Source organism: Cetorhinus maximus, chromosome 17 (assembly GCF_964194155.1).
Source record: "Cetorhinus maximus chromosome 17, sCetMax3.hap1.1, whole genome shotgun sequence".
NCBI lineage: Eukaryota > Metazoa > Chordata > Chondrichthyes > Lamniformes > Cetorhinidae > Cetorhinus > Cetorhinus maximus.
Window position 1 is genome coordinate 6,503,197 of NC_135895.1, and position 17,394 is coordinate 6,520,590.

Genomic DNA, 17,394 nt, shown 5'->3' on the forward strand with positions numbered 1-17,394 from the left:
GATATATGGGATACTTGCCTTTATTAGCCGAGGCATAGAATATAAGAGCAGGGAGGTTATCCTGTAACTCTAAAGCGCTGGTTAGGCCACAGGTAGAGTATTGCGTGCAGTTCTGGAATCTGCATTATAGGAAGGATGTGATTGCACTAGAGAGAGTGCAGAGGAGATTTACCAGGATGTTGCCTGGGCTGGAGAGTTTTAGTTATGAGGAGAGATTGGATAGACTGGGGTTATTTTCCCTGGAGCAGAGGAGATTGAAGGGGGACATGATTGAGGTGCATAAAATTATGAGGGGCATAGATAGGGTAGACAGGAAGGAACTTTTCTTCTTGGTGGGGGTATCTATAACCAGGGGGCATAGATTTAAGGTAAGGGGCAGAAGGTTTAGAGGGGATGTGAGGAAGAATTTTTTCATCCAGAGGGTAGTGGGAATCTGGAACTCTCTGCCTGAAAGGGTGGTAGAGGCAGAAACCCTCATAACCTTTAAGAAGTATTTGGATGTGTATTTGCGATACCATGGCATACAAGGGTATGGGCCTAGTGCTGGAAAATGAGATTAGAATATTTGGGTACTTGTTTGACCAACGCAGACTCGATGGGCTAAAAGGCCTTTTTCCGCTGTAGACCTCTATGACTATAACTCTATGACTCTAATGATGAGGCCGTGGAATTCACCTCCAGTCATAGTGAGTGAGGCAGGATCCACACCAACATTAAAATGAGATTGGAGAGGTGAAGGAAGGGAAAGGGTTCAAAGGAACTTGGAAACAAAAGGGGGAGTTAAATGTGAGTAGAACTATTTGTTTGGAGGGTAAATGTTGTCATGTCATGTAAATGTTGCCTCTCAGCTTCTGACCTCATTACAGCCTTGGTTCAAACATGGACAAAATTGCTGAACTCCAGAGGTGAGGTGAGAGTGACTGCCCTTGACATCAAGGCCATATTTGACCGAGTGTGGGATCAAGGAGCCCTAGCAATACTGGAGTCAATGGAAATCAGGGGAAAAACTCCCCACTGATTGGAGTCATACCAAGCACAAAGTAAGATGGTTGTGGTTGTTGGAGGCCAGTTATCTCAGCTCCAGGACATCACTGCAGGAGTTCCTCAGAGTAATGTCCTCGGCCCAACCATCTTCAGCTGCTTCATCAATGACCTTCCTTCCATCATAAAGTCAGAAGTGGGGATGTTCACTGATGATTGCACAATGTTCAGCACCATTTGTGACCCCTCAGACACTGAAGCAGCCCATGTCCAAATGCAGCAAGACTTGGACAATATCCAGGCTTGGGCTGACAAGTGGCAAGTAACATTCATGCCACACAAGTGTCAGGCAATGACCATCTACAACAAGAGAGAATCCAACCATCGCCCCTTGACGTTCAATAGCATTACCATCACTGAATCCACCACTATCAACATCCTGGGGGTTACCATTAGCCAAAAACTGAACTGGACTAGCCATATAAATACTGTGGCAACAAGTGCAGGTCAGTCACTAGAAATCCTGCAACAAGTAACTCACCTCCTGACTCCCCAAAGCCTGTCCACCATCTACAAGGCACAAGTCAGGAGTGTGATGGACTACTCTCCACTTGCCTGGATGAGCGCACCTCCCACAACATTCAAGAAGCTTGACATCGTCCAGGACAAAGCAGCCCCGCTTGACTGGCACCACATTAACAAACATTCACTCCCTCCACCACCGACGCACAGTAGCAGCAATGTGTACCATCTACAAGATGCACTGCAGGAAGCCACCTGGCTCTTTTGACAGCACCATCCAAACCCATAACCACTACTATCTAGAAGGACAAGGGCAGCAGTTAGATGGGGACACCACAACCTGGAAGTTCCCCTCCAAGTCACTCACCATCCTGACTTGGAAATATATCGCAGTTCCTTCACTGTCGCTGGGTCAAAATCCTGGAACTCCCTCCCTAACAGCACTGTGGGTGTACCTACACCACATGGACTGCAGCGGTTCAAGAAGGCAGCTCACCAACACCTTCTGAAGGGCAATTAGGGATGGGCAATAAATGCTGGTCTAGCCAGTGAAGCCCACATCTCGTGAATGAGTTTTTAAAAATGGACTGGTTGTGTGGAGGGTAAATATTTCCATGGGCTGGTTGAGCTGGGATGGCTTGTTTCCACGTTGTAACTTCTTTGCCATTTTACATAATCTTAAATATGGAAGGTAAAATATCTGAAGTAACAAGACCCTTGCTTGGAACTTTTTGGGCTCCTGTATTCTCTCTGCTATTCTTTGGACTATTTTCTCTTCCTATTAGAGCTTTTCTTTAAAGAGCGTGTTCCATTAAACTTGTAATGGTTTCAGTGGGAGAGAGAAACCTTTCTTTTGGCCTTTTGGCAGCATACTTACAGCTGAATAGGTCAGGATGAAAAACCTGGCTGAACTTCAAGCCAAGTCGGTTAAATCTGGGACTCAAGAGTTTTGCAGCTATATTACAGCCAGCCGCCCTGTTAAAATGAATAGTAGATGCATTTTAGCCATAGAGATATCATGTTCATTAAGCTGTGAATGAGTTCAAATTCTTGCAATGGTGGGAAGTCTGTGCACTTACAGGGAACTGAGAGAAGGGAGTGAACTTCTTGCAAGAGATCTGAACTGCGAATAAGCAAAGCTCGCCACTTGCAAACTGGGCTCTTTTAACAGTGAACTGGCTAGGACTAGCAATGAATTCAAAGGTGGCTTGGTGTACAGGAATATTGCACAAACAGACATTCGTAATTCAGGATGATTCCTTCGATTCATGAACACCTGTATAGTGATGGCTTGTACCTGTGTCAAAAGAAAGAAAGAAATAGCTATTAAACTGCCAGTGTTCTCATGGCAGAATGTGGATGGTGCCGGCATTTTATGTCCCATTTTGTATGATGTCCCACTGATTTTTCTGGATTAGAGAATGACATTAGAATGCCTGAGCACAAATGTGTGAACCAATAAACACCATAGATTTAAATGCTTGTCTGGAAAAAAGCAATTAAACATGAAAAAGCAGTAATAAAAATTGTTTTACTTATCCACATTCCATGTTTCCACTCCCAAAGTACTGTACTAAAAGTTTACCCAGTGATGTCGACAGAATGCTAGGCTCTGCTGAAAAAAATTCCAGACAGCTGGTGTTTCTGAACAATCGATTTCTGGACTGGAGAGGTTACGTAGGAACACAGGACTTAGGGGCAGGAGTAGGCCATTTGGGCCCTTCAAATCTGCTCCACTATTTAAGATCATGGCTGATCTGGTCGTGGTCTCAACTCAACTTTCCTCTGTTCCCCACATTACCCTAGACCCCCTTGGGCGGGATTTTCCAGTCCCACCCGCCGCTGGGATCGTCCAGACCTGCTGGGCCGCTGAATCTCCTGCGGCAGGTCTCGCCACGACGAGGCTGTAAAATCCCAACCATCGTCTATTAAAAATCTGTCCAACTCAACTCTTGAGTATATTCACTGACCCAGCCTCCACTGCTCTCTGGGGAAGAGAATTCCACAGGCTAACAACCCTCTGAGAGAAAAAAATTCTCCTCATCTCCATCTTAAAAAAACTCTCCTCATCTCCATCTAATTTTTAAACTGCATCCCCTAGTTCTAGTCTCCCCACAAGAGGAAACATCCTCTCCGCCTCCACCCTGTCAAGTCCCCTCAGGATCTTAAACAAAAACAAAAATACCTGGAAAAACTCAGCAGGTCTGGCAGCATCTGCGGAGAGGAGCACAGTGACCTGCCACTTCCCCTCAGGATCTTATATGATTCAATAAGATCACCTCTTTTCTTGCTAAACTCCTGTAGGTAACAGTGTATTATGTTTGCCAATTAACAATAAACAAAATATTTATCAAGTAAAATAAACACAAAAAAAAAACTGTGAATGCCGGAAGTCTGGAATAAAATGCAAAATGTCGGGAAATACAAAACAAGTCAAACAGTAAAGTTTCAAATCAGTTCTGCCGAAGGGTCATGAAGACCCGAAACGTTAACTGATTTCTTCTCCACCGATGCTGCCAGACCTGCTGAGTTTTTCCAGGTAATTCTGTTTTTGTTTTGGATTTCCAGCATCCGCAGTAGCTTTTAGCTTTTTGTTTTTATCAAACAGTAAAGACTTGTTGCGTAAGTACCCAGTGTCAGAATTGAAGACTGCAAAATAAGAAAGCATTTTAAGCATGTTGAAAAATATAAAGAGCAAGAGGGAAATACTCCAATCATATCGGGAGTTAATGGGTTAAATGGTCTGCAGACTGCCCAATAGGAAATAGTTAGAATGTACAATATAAAATATTATTAGTGAGAGACTCAAGGGGGGACTTAAAGGCCTAAGCTGCAAAGACAGGTTGCATCAAATTCTCTTGCATTTAGGAGGCTGAGGTGCGATATAATTAAAGTGTTTAAACGATAAAAGGATTCAATACTATATGACTTGGTGTGGGAATCAAGAACAACAGTGATAATCTTAAAAATAAGGTCAAGGCCATTTAGCAGGGAATTAAAGAATTATTTTTTTCATGGAAAAGCCAAAGCAACAATGTATATTTATATAGCACCTTCAACATAATGAAATGTCCCAAGGCACTTCACAGGAATGATTATGAAACAAATTCTGACACCGAATCACCGTAAGGAGATACCAGGGCAGATGACCAAAAGCTTGGTCAACGAGGTAGGTTTTAAGGAGCGTCTTAATGCAGGAAAGTGAGGTAGAGAGGCAGAGATATGTAGGGAAGGAATTCCAAAGGCTAACAGACATATGGAATTATCTCCCCGAAAAGGCAGTGGATTTTTTTCATTTATTCTTTCATGGGATGTGGGCGTCACTGGCAAAGCCAGCATTTGTTGCCTATCCCCAAATGCCCTTGAACTGAGGCTATTTCTAAGGGCAGTTAAGAGTCAACCACATTGCTGTGGGTCTGGAGCCACATGTAGGCCAGACCAGGTAAGGATGGCAGATTTCCTTCCCTAAATGACATTAGTCAAGCCAGATGGGCTTGTGTAATAATTGATGACAGTTTCATGATCACCATTACTGAGATGAGCTTTCAGTTTAAATTTAAATTCAGCCAGCTCCCATCATGGGATATTGGGTCAATTGGTGCATCTGACTGTAGCTGATGGGTATTTGTTTAGTAAAGGACATAGCTACAAGGAGGATAAATTACATTGAGGGATAGGTCAACCATAATCTAATTAAATGACAGAACAGGCTCAAGAGGCTGAATGGCCTTACCGTGTTCTTATATATGTTCCAATATGTCAAAAGGACAATGGAATGCAATGGAATGGGGGAGGATGGAATGAAACACAAAATGGATTAGAAAATTGAGAAAGACAAAAAAAAAATACAAATTTCAAACTTATATACAGGTTTGACTTGATATGAAAAAGTTGCCAAGACACAAGTGAATTCATCCCACACTCAGAAAATAAGAGAAAAGGTGAACACCACCACCTTTAACCCCATTATCATTTGTTCTTAAGTTGTATGGAACAGCTTGACTTTTTGCTTTACCTTTTCTGGGTCTTTCTTTGCAATGTTACGCAAGGCCATGATAGCATCGACCTGGAGTTTGAGTGGGAGACTGGCAGCCGCTGTGCCGAATCCCGGTAATAGTTTCGTGATACTCTTGGTACTCGCTGGCTGCCCTGCATTGCCGATCGCCTTGAGGCTGAGAGCAATGTCCTCCTCATTGCCCTGAGCAGTAGCTAAAGTGAGCAGGTCATGGAGAGGCTGGAAGAAGAGAGCCTCCATGAGGAACATGTAGAAGTCACATCAGCACAGCTCGGTAATTGATGGTCAGTGCATCACATCAACTCACCTTCAGTAGGTTATCAGGGCATGTCGCCTGCTGGACACAATACCTGAAAACCATAGAGCCATATCCAAGGTGAACAACCTGACGAGGAATAGAGAACTGTTCCACCGGAAGAATTTCAAGTATTTCCTGCAGGGAGAGCAATCAGGTTAGCTAGTACCTCTTAGGGCAGAAGTGAGCAGTGAAACCCCTTTTCTGCCCTGCCTGTTTTTCGAAAGGTGCAAGAATGATATCAGGGACCAGGGACTTCAATTATCTCCACAGAAATTGGGATTCTTCTCCTTAAAGCAGAGAAGGTTAAGAGGTGACATAGAGTTGTTTAAAATCATGAAGGCTTTCGATAGATTGAATAAGGAGAAACTGTTCCCAATGGCAGAGGGACTGGTAACCAGAGGACACAGATTTAAGGCAATTGGCAAAGGAACCAGAGGGTAAATGAGGTGATATTCTTTACGTAGTGAGTTGTTGGGACCTGGAATGCACCTTCTGAAAGAACGGCAGCAAATTTAATAAAAGTTTCTAACAGGAATTTCACAGAACGTGAAGGGGACATGGATGGCCTGGAATGCAATGGTTCGAGAAGGCAGCTCACCACCACCTTCTCAAGGGCAACTAGGGATGGGCAATAAATGCTGGCCCAGCCAGCAAAGCCCACATCCCGTGAATGGATATTTTAAAAATTGGAGAATGGGGTGCGGGACTAATTGGATGGCTCCTTAAAAGAGCAGGCACAGGCACGATGGGCTGAATGGCCTCCTTCGCTGCTATACCTTTCAATGTATCTATGAGTAAAATGTGTTCATACTCACTTTGACTAGCGATAGGCTTTGAAGATTGGCTGTGATTTGATGCATAGCAACACCTAAAGCCTGAGTGGCATCAGCCATTGTGATGTCCAAATTTTGAATCGTGGTTTTGAGAAATCTCAGTGCATCAAGTGTTCCGACAGCAGGAAGTGCAAACAAAATCCAGCGCCTAGTGATTCAATACAAAATGAGAGAGCAGTTTCTTGCTTTTATATATGTGGCTTAATTTCTCTTGTCGCATTCATATACAGAATGGCCACGATCTTAATTCAATGATGGAACAGGTTTTTTTTATTCTTTCGCGGGATTTAACAAGGAAGTATTCAATGAACGGCATGGCACTAGGAAGTTCTGAGGAACAAAGGGACCTTGACATGTGTGTCCATAGATCGCTGAAGGCAGAGGGGCATGTTAGTGGGGTGGTGAAAAAGGCATATGGGACACTTGCCTTTATCAATCGAGGCATAGATTACAAAAGTAGGGAGGTCATGTTGGAGTTGTATAGAACCTTGGTGAGGCCACAGCTGGAGTACTGTGTGCAGTTCTGGTCACCACATTATAGGAAGGATGTGATTGCACTGGAGGGGGTGCAGAGGAGATTCACCAGGATGTTGCCTGGGATGAAACATTTAAGTTATGAAGAGAGGTTGGATAGACTTGGGTTGTTTTCGTTGGAGCAGAGAAGACTGAGGGGTGACCTGATCGAGGTGTACAAGATTATGAGGGGCATGGACAGGGTGGATAGGGAGCAGCTGTTCCCCTTAGTTGAAGGGCCAGTCACAAGGGGGCATAAGTTCAAGGTGAGGGGCAGGAGGTTTAGGGGGGATGTGAGGAAAAGCTTTTTTGCCCAGAGGGTGGTGACGGTCTGGAATGCGCTGCCTGAGAGAGTGGTGGAGGCGGGTTGCCTCACATCCTTTAAAAAGTACCTGGATGAGCACTTGGCACCTCATAACATTCAAGGCTATGGGCCAAGCGCTGGTAAATAGGATTAGGTGGGTAGGTCAGGTGTTTCTCACGTGTCGGTGGAGACTCGATGGGCCAAAGGGCCTCTTCTGCACTGTGTGATTCTGTGATTCTGTGATTCTGTGATGTGGACGTCGCGGGCATTTATTACCCATCCCTAAATTCCCTTGAGACGGTGATGGTGAGCCGCTTTCCTGAACCGCTGCAATCCATGGGGTGTAGGTACACCCACAGTGCTGTTAGGGAGGGAGTTATGGGATTTGGACCAAGCGACAGTGAAGGAACAGCGATATATTTCCAAGTCAGGATGGTTTGTGGCTTGGAGGAGAACTTGCAGGTGGTGGTGTTCCCATGTATCTGCTGTCTTTGTTCTTCTAGGCAGTAGAGTTTGCAGGGTTGGAAGGTGCTGTCGAGGGAGACTTGGTGAGTTCCTGCAGTGCATTTTGTAGATGGTACACACTGCTACCGCTGTGCGACAGTGGCGGAGGGAGTGAATGTTTGTGAATGGGGTGCCAAACAAGCAGGCTGCTTTGTCCTGGATGATGTCCAGCTTCTTGAGCATTGTTGGAGCTGCACTCATCCAGGCAAATGGACGGTATTCCATTACACTCCTGACTTGTGCCTTGCAGATGGTGGACAGGTTTTGGGGAGTCAGGAGATCAGTTACTCTCCACAGAATTCCCACCAGCTCTTGTAGCCACAGTATTTATATGCCTAGCCTAGTTCAGTTGCTGGTCAATGGTAGCCCCCAGGATATTGATAGTGGGGGAATTCAGCGATGGCAATTGCATTGAATGTCGAGGGAAAATGGTTGGTTTCTCTCTTGTTGGAGATGGTCATTGCCTGGCGTGAAAGTTACTTGCCACTTATTAACCCAAGCCTGAATATTGTCCAGGTCTTGCCTGGACCTGGGCATGGGCTGCTTCAGTACCTGAGGATTCACGAATGGTGTTGAACATTGTGCAATCATCAGTGAACATCCCCACTTCTCACCTTATGATGGGAGGAAGATCATTGATAAAGCAGCTGAAGATGGTTGAGCCTAAGACATTACCCTGAGGAACTCCTGCAGTGATGTCCTGGAGTTGAGATGATTGACCACCAACGTTAGAAATGAGATAGATTTCGAACAGATCTAGCAACTCAAGCTTGGACAACCATGTGGTGCTGTGGGCCGCCTGCAGCAGCAGAATTGTACTCAACCACAATCTGTAACCTCATGGCCTGGCATGACCCCGACTCTACTATTACCAAACCAGGGGGTCAAACCTGGTTCAATAAAGAGTGCAGGAGGACATGCCAGGAGCAGCACCAGACACACTTAAAAATGAGGTGTCAACCTGGTCAAGCTATAACACAGAACTACTTGCATGCCAAACAGCATAAGTAGCAAGCGATAGACAGAGCTAAGTGATTTCACAACCAATGGATCAGATCTAAGCTCTGAGATCCTGCCACATGAAGTTGTGAATGGTGGTGGACAATTAAACAACTCACTGGAGGAGGAGGCTGCACAAATATCCCCATCCTCAATGATGGAGGAGCCCAGCACTTAAGTGCAAAGGATAAGACTGAAGCATTCGCTACAATCTTCAGCCAAAAGTGCCGAGTGGATGATCCATCTCGGCCTCCTCCAGAGGTCCCCAGCATCACAGATGCCTGTCTTCAGCCAATTCGATTTACTCCACATGATATCAAGAAATGTCTGAAGGCACTGGATACTGCAAAGGCTATGGCCCCTGACAATATTCCGGTAATATCGAAGACTTTTTCTCCAGAACTTGCCACACCCCTAGCCAAGCTACAGCACTGGCATCTACCCGGCAATGTGGAAAATTGCCCAGGTGTGTCCTGCACACAAAAGTAGGACAAATCCAACCCAGCCAATTACCACCACGTCAGTCTACTCTTGATCTTCAGCAAAGTGATGGAAGGGATCATCCACAGTGCTATCAAGCAGCACTTGCTTAGCAATAACCTGCTCACTGACACTCAGTTTAGGTCCTGCCAGGGTCATTCAACTCCTAACCTCATTACAGCCTTGGTTCAAGCAAAATAGAGCTGAACTCCAGAGGTGAGGTGAGAGTGACTGCCCTTGACATCAAGGCTGCATTTGACCGAATGTGGCATCAAGGAGCCCTAGCAAACTTGGAATTATACCGAGCACAAAGGAAGATGGTTGTGGTTGTTGGAGCTCAATCATCTCAGTTCCAGGACATCACTGCAAGAGTTCCTCAGGGAAGTGTCTAACAATCTTCAGCTGCTTCAACAATGACCTTCCTTCCATCATAACGTCACAAGTGAGGGTGTTTGCTGATGATCATTCAATATTCAGCACCATTCGCAACTCCACAGATACTGAAGCAGTCCATGCATAAATGCAGCTAGACCTGGTCAATTCCACCACAATCAACATCCTGGGGGTTACCATTGACCAGAAACTGAACTGAACTAGCCATATAAATACTGTGGCTACAAGAGCAGGTCAAATGCTAGGAATCCTGCGGCGAGTAACTCACCTCCTAACTTCCCAAAGCCTGTCCATCATCTACAAGGCACAAGTCAGGAGTGAGATGGAATACTCTCCACTTGCCTGGATGAATGCAGCTCCAACAACACTCAACAAGCTTGACACCATCCAGGACAAAGCAGCCCGCTTGATTGACATCCTTTCCACAAACATCCACTCCCTCCACCACCGACACACAGTGTCAGCAGTGTGTACCATCTACAAGATGCACTGCAGGAATTCACCAAGGCTCCTTAGACAGCACCTTCCAAACCCACAACCATTACCATCCAGAAGGACAAGGGCAGCAGACACATGGGAACACCACCACCCTGAAGTTCCCCTCCAAGTCACCCACCATTCAGACTTGAAAATATATCACTGTTCCTTCACTGTCGCTGGGTTAAAATCCTGGAGATCCCTCGCTAACAGCACTGTGGGTGCACCTACACCACTTGGACTGCAGTGGCTCAAAAAGGCAGCTCACCACCACCTTCTCCAGGGTAATTAGGGATGGGCAATGAATGTTGGCTAAGCCGGTGACACCTACATCCCATGAATGAATAAAAAAACACAACTGTCTTCCTTTGTGCTATGTCTGACTCGAACCAGTGGAGCATTTTCCCTCCGATTCCCATTGACTCCAGTTTTGTTAGGGCTCCTTGATGCCACACTCGATTAAATGCTGCCTTGACGTCAATAGCAGTCACTCTCACCCCACCTCTGGAGTTCAGCTCTTTTGTCCATGTTTGTCCAAGACTCCAATGAGGTCAGGGGCTGAGTGGCCCTGGCAGAACCCAAACTGAGCGTCAGTGATCAGGTTATTGCTGAGTAAGTGCCACTTGGTGGCACTGTCGATGACACTTTCCATCACTTTACTGATGATCGATAGTAGACTGATGGGGCGCTAATTGGCCGCATTGGGCTTTTCCAGTTTTTGTAGATGGGATATACCTGGGCAGTTTTTCACATTGCCGGGTAGATGCCAGTGTTGTAGCTATAGCTGTAGGATGTTGGGGTTGAATGGCCTCCTCCTGTTCCTATATTCATAAATTAGCAGTCATTTGTTCAACTCACTCAGTAGGCATTAGGCCATTTGAAGTTGCTGAAAAGGTTGCAGTGATCAAAGGGAGGGATGGTCATGTTGACAAAACAGTAAATCCAGGGAAGTATTTTCTCAATTCAATTCAGTAAAGTTCCCTCTAACCTGATGCAACATCTCCACCTGTACAAGCAAGGATCCCACCATACTGCTGGAACCATAGCCACCTCTGGAACACGAGGTGGCTGCTTGGCTTCACTGTGTCTGTGTTGGGCTCCTTGCTTAAGCAAGCGAAAAATAATTCATTTTCTCTCCATTGGCAATTATCTTCCTGTGCTTGTCACAGTCCCATGGAGCTAGGCACCATTTCAAGCGCTGTGTTCTGTCTGAGTACCACAGGAATGATAAATTGGCTTTGGAAGGGCTGCAGCTCAGATTCGCTGGAATGACACCAAGGCCAAAAGGATTGGATTGGATTGGTTACGTAGATTAGGCTGGTATTCCCCCGACTGTAGAAGATTAAAGGCTGAACAAATTGAGATATTAAAAATGATTAAAGGCTGGTATTTTATCTTATGAAGAAAGGTTGAACAGACTGGGCCCCTATCCACTGGAGTTTGGAAGAATGAGAGGTGATCTTATTGAGACATATAAGATCGTGAGGGGACTTGGAGTAGAGTGGATGCTGAGAGGATGTTCCCCCTTGATGATCTTATTGGATGGCGGAGCAGGCTCGAGAGGTCAAATGGCCTTACTCCTGCCCCTAATTTGTGAGTTTGTATGCTTTGATAAAATAGATACTTCCACAGCTGGGGGAACCGAAAACTGGAGCTAGTCATTGAGGGGCGGTAAGGAAGAATACTTCACACAATTGGGCAATGGAAATCTGTAACTCTCCCACACCACCACAAAAAAAAGTGGTCAGTTGAAAATTTAAACCTCTGATGCATTTTTGTTAAACCAATACTATTAGGAATCAAAACAAAACAGCGTCCGCAGTGTTTTGCTTTTATTATTAGGAATCAAGGTGGGTAAATGGAGTTAAGATACAGATCGGCCAGGATTTTATTGAAGGGAAGAACAACATGCTGTTCAATAAATATTCCCATTCTCTGTGTGAAGCAGTCAATTAGCGATGTCAGAGTTAGTTATTTACCGGAACTGGTTGCTGTGGGAACTTTGCCACGCGGACGCAATGGTTCCTTCTGCTGTGGAACGAAGAAGTTGCACAAGCTGCAGAAATTTAGCGGGTGTGTCAGAATTGACTTTCTCCTGGTTGTGCAGTTCCAAGTTTTTCAGGGTTTCTAGAATCTACAAAAATCGGAAAGTTACAGAGAATTACTTGGGATTTTGCAACACAGAAACAGGCCATTTAGTCCAACTGGTTTATGCTCCACACAAGCCTCCACCAACCATTTCTTTATCCCATCCCATCAGCATATTCTTCTATCCCTTTCTTTCTCACCTTGCTTCACCTTGAATGCATCTATGCTATTAATCTCAGCTGTTCCATGGGGAAGTGAATTTCACATTCCCATTATTCCCTTAGTTGGTACTAAATTCCCCTTTGGCATTATGAGGGACTGCCTTACAATAATATTGCCAAACATTGGTTTCCACACATGTGGAAGCATCTCTATATCTGCCCTATCAACTCACTTCATAATTTTAAAGACTTTTATCAGGGCACACGTCAGCCTCTTTCATATGTCACAAGCTGTTAAACTGCTGTTATGACGTGGCAGGTGATGTGTGCCAGGCGGAACAAATCCACAAGGAAAACTCGGCCACACTATCACAACAGTTTTGCAATTTGTATTTATTACGAGAAGATTTGTGCACTGAATTCAAAAGTATGAGTCCACTAACACCTTTAGAGATTTTAAAAACTAAATGAAAACATTTATTAGCAAAAAAAAATTTCAAACGCATACATAATGCAGTTGCTTAATATTATAACAAATCCTAAAATTCCTAATTAACTTGAATCCCAACTATACATCCCTTTAAGGCAACAGTCCAAAATCGATTTTAAATTTTAATAGCAAGCCAGCAAGTTTACCACAGCACCCACTTGACAGTGGAATTCCAAGGGCTTTCTTCCACCTTTGGTTTCAGTGCACCGCAAACTTCTGTAAAAGTGGCTGTAGGCTTCCCCAAGGCTGTTTTACACAATCGTTTTAGGTCTTACATGGCCCCACAACATAATCTTCCATTCTCTTTATACATGTTTCTCCCTCTTCAATCTGTAAGTTCCGTTGTTCTATATGTCTTTGGAAATTTACTTTTCCCATAATATAAAAACCTTTCATGTTGCCAATGTGGTCAATACCTTTGGGAAAAATAAACGCACTGCTTGGCCTTGCTTATCTTGTTAGTTGTAAACACCCTATCATCCCTTTGAAACCTAAACAACTCTTTCACGTATTCTAAAAATGCAAATTTCCTTCATACCTTAAGCACTAAGCCCTCATCCATGTTTACTCATTAGCATTTCAAATGCCTTTTACCCCCTAACTCCTTTTGATAATTTCAAACTTGCAGCCTATCTGACTCTAATTCAAGTAAATCACACAGACAGAACCATCTACACTCACACCCATATACCTACTTTACAACAAACCAGAATAATATAATGAAAAAATATGTTTGTTTCATGACACTGCAAACAGACTGCTTAAGTGATTAGATAAGAAGGTGGCAGATGGAGCATAATGTGGGGAAGTGTGAAATTATTTTTTAAAAATTAATTAATGGGGTGTGGCTCAGCCAGTATTTATTGCCCATCCCTAGTTGCCCTTGAGAAGGTGGTGGTGAGCTGCCTCCTTGAACCGCTGCAGTCCGTGTGGTGTAGGTACACCCACAGTGCTGTTAGGGAGGGAGTTTCAGGATTTTGACCCAGCGACAGTGAAGGAACGGCGATATATTTCCAAGTCAGGATGGTGAGTGGCTTGGAGGGGAACTTCCAGGTGGTGGTTTTCCACTTTGTTAGGGAGAACGGAAAGGTAGATATTTTTAAAAAGTAAATGTCGGTATTCAGAGGGATTGGGTGATCCTGTAAATGGATCACAGAAAGTTAATATGCCAGTATTAGCAAACAATTAAGAAGGTAAGTGGTATGTTACAAGGGGGATGCGGGGGTTGGGCGGGGGTGCAGGTTGGAGTAAAGGTAAGGAAGTCTTGCTGCAATTATATAGGGTGCTGGTGAGACCATACCTGGAATACTGTGTACAACTTTTGATCTCCCAAACCTAAGGAAGGAGATGCTTGCCTTAGACAGGGTGCAATGAGATTCATGTGATTGACTTCAGGGTTAAGGGGGTTGTCCGACGAGGCGAGATTGAGTAGAATAGGCCTATTTTCCCTGCAGAGTGAGAGGTGAAATTCTTTGGCAAGCTAATTGCTAAGATGTGTTCCCTGCCTGGAGAGCCTGCAACTAACAATCATAGGCCTGGATTTTCTAGTCCCACCAGCAGTGGGCAGCATCACAGGCAGGACAGGAAAATTCGGAGAGCAGCCAAAAGTCAAATTTCCAAATTTTCCCATCCTGCCCGTGATGATGCCCGCTGCTGACAGGGCCAGAAAGTCCTGCCCGTTGTCTTAGAATAAGGGAGCGGGGGGAGAAATTTAGGACTGAGCTAAGAAGAAAAAAATCTTCACTCAGAGGGTAGCGAACCTTTGGGATTCTCTACCCCAGAGGGCTGTGGATGCTTAGTCATTCAGTACATTCAAGACTGAGATTGATAGGTTTTTGAGTGCTAAAGGAATCAAAGTATATGGGGAAAATGGAGTTGATCAGGAAACTCCTTCATGATTTTCTGGAATGGGAGAGCAGGCTCGAGGGGTTGTATGAGCTACTTCTGCTCCTGATTCAGATGTTCCTGTGGGACAGAATATCGCGCTCGTAGGGCAGGCGCGTACCCGACCCGAACGAGCGTAAAATGATGCGTGATATTTCAGTGGGTGGATGCGCATGGGAGTCGGCAGTGTGCCCGCCCACAATTAACAGGCCTATTAAGGCCATTCAAGTTCTAATTAAATTAAACCTTTCACTGCCCATCCAACCTTATGGTCGGCGGGCAGGCAAAAAGGCCAAGCGGCCTTTGGATGTTTTGCAAAACCTCATCCACGGGCGGGATGAGGTTTCATTCAGTGACTAAAAGAAATATAAAAACGTTTCGAAACAATTTCTAACCTGTCCCTGATCATGTGACAGAATCACATGAGGGGACATGTTATTAACATTTTTAAATTCTTTATTTTTTCATTTTCTAAGATCTTCAGCTCCCTGAGGCAGCTCTGTGCCCAGACAGCTGAAAACCGTGGTTTTCATAGCTTCCCCAGATGGAGTAAGACACAAATAATATCTCTGGTGACATTTACCACTTTTTCCACACTCTGGGCTTTCATTAATTTCATAGGCTTGCGAAGTACATTCTCGTCAAAGTGATATTTCAATGTTCCTCGGTCCACAAACTTAACATGCAGCTCACGCATTACTGCAGCCTTGATATTAACAAGGGTGAGGTGCTGCCTGTAAATCAAATGAAGGGAAGTTATAGGCAATGTGGCAAGAGGTGAAATTCAAACAACATTATACAGGGGGGAAACATCAGGATTAGATTTTCAGAAGTGGGAAATACCGCAAAGCTTTTAGCAGAAACCATTCTGAGTTTTGAGTACACCTTATATTCTGATTGAATTTCAAAACAGGAGGAAGAATACTTTATTCTTTCATGGGATGTGGGTTTCACTGGCAAGGCCAGCATTTGCTGCCCATCCTTAATTGCCCTTGAACTGAGTGGCTTGCTGGGCTATTTCAGAGGGGCAGTTAAGAGTCAACCACATTGCTGTGGGTCTGGAGTCACATGGAGGCCAGACCTGCATGAACCAGATGGGCTTTTACAACAATCGATGATTGTTGTCACTATCACCTTTGCTTATTTCAGGTGTTTTATTAATTGAATTCAAATTCCACCAACTGCTATGGTGGGAATTGAAACCATGAACCCAGAGCATTAGGCTGGGTCTCTTGGTTACTAGTCCAGTGACATTATCACTGCACCACTGTCTGAAGTGAAGGAATGAGAGCAAACGGGTTAATGGGGCCATATCCAAAGACTAACCTTGCTTCCAATATAGCGGTTCCCTCACCTTCATGGAATGGGGTAAACTGATGCACTTCCCGAACCCTGGCTTCCTGAAGGATTGCCCCAATTGCTGTAGGTTTCAGGACATGGGTGAAAGTAGCAGATGCACGTATATTCCTGCTTCTCTGAAGGTAGGAAATAATATCATGTTACCATTCTGTGCACCTCTATTAATAGCTTCAGCAACAATTTGTATTTATATAGCAACTTTAGTGTAATAAAATGATCCGAGGTGTTTCACATAAAGAGATATTAGGACAGGTGCTAAAAGCCTGGTCAGTAGGTTGAAGGAGAGTCTTAAAGGAGGAAAGCAAGGTAGGGAGGCAGAGAGATTTAGTAAGGGAATTCCAGAACTTGGGTCCTTGGCAGCTGATGCACATCCAGCATTGGTGGAGCGATTGAAACCAGGGATGCTTAAGAGGCTAGAATTAAAGGAGCGCAGATATCTCGGAGGGTTCTGGGGGTTCGAGGAGATTAAAAAGATAGGGAGGGTTGAGGCAATGGAGGGATTTGAAGACAAGGATGTGAATTTTAAAATCAAGGCATTGCCTGTCTGGGACCAAACATAGATCAGTGATTACAGGAGTGAGGGGTGAACAGGACCTAGTGTGACTTAGAACAAGATGGTAGAATTCTGAATGACCTCAAGTTTATGGAGGATATAATATGGGAGGCCAGCCAGGGGGGGCATTGGAATAGTCAGATCTAGAGGTAACGAATGCATGGATAAGGGTTTCAGCTGCAGATGGGCTGAGGCAGAAAAGAAGGTCAGATGTTTAACTGCTTCAACATACCCTAGAGATGAAACAGCGTTGTTTTCACTACAGAAATATGTCAGGATATATAATGGTCATGGGATCGATTTTCCACTCATTTACATCAGTAACATCAGTGCAGTCTGGGTAGTATTGGCTGAACCAGGACTAAAGATTGGATGATTTTAAACGTAAGTGAGTTACACACAAAATGCACCTGCACTTGTGTTTACTGCAATCTTTTCCACTTAGTTCAAATTCAGTTTGTACAAATCAGGCACCGCCCACAAACTGGCCGTACCCTCATGTTGAAATTCTGAGATTCTACCAATTGTACTGGTTTGAAA

General features: G+C 44.5%; 1 protein-coding gene across 1 annotated transcript in view; it reads right to left on the reverse strand.

Moving 5' to 3' along the window:
• Positions 1-17,394, reverse strand: part of LOC144692815 (vitellogenin-like) — a 126,429-nt gene that overhangs the window by 61,512 nt on the left and 47,523 nt on the right. The window contains exons 6-13 of the mRNA XM_078561891.1: positions 16,269-16,417; positions 15,526-15,676; positions 12,299-12,453; positions 6,632-6,797; positions 5,826-5,951; positions 5,519-5,737; positions 2,583-2,800; positions 2,381-2,478 (exon numbers count right to left, since the gene is read on the reverse strand). Of these exons, the coding sequence (XP_078418017.1) occupies positions 2,381-2,478; positions 2,583-2,800; positions 5,519-5,737; positions 5,826-5,951; positions 6,632-6,797; positions 12,299-12,453; positions 15,526-15,676; positions 16,269-16,417 (1,282 nt within the window). The remainder of the gene's footprint in view (positions 1-2,380; positions 2,479-2,582; positions 2,801-5,518; positions 5,738-5,825; positions 5,952-6,631; positions 6,798-12,298; positions 12,454-15,525; positions 15,677-16,268; positions 16,418-17,394) is intronic.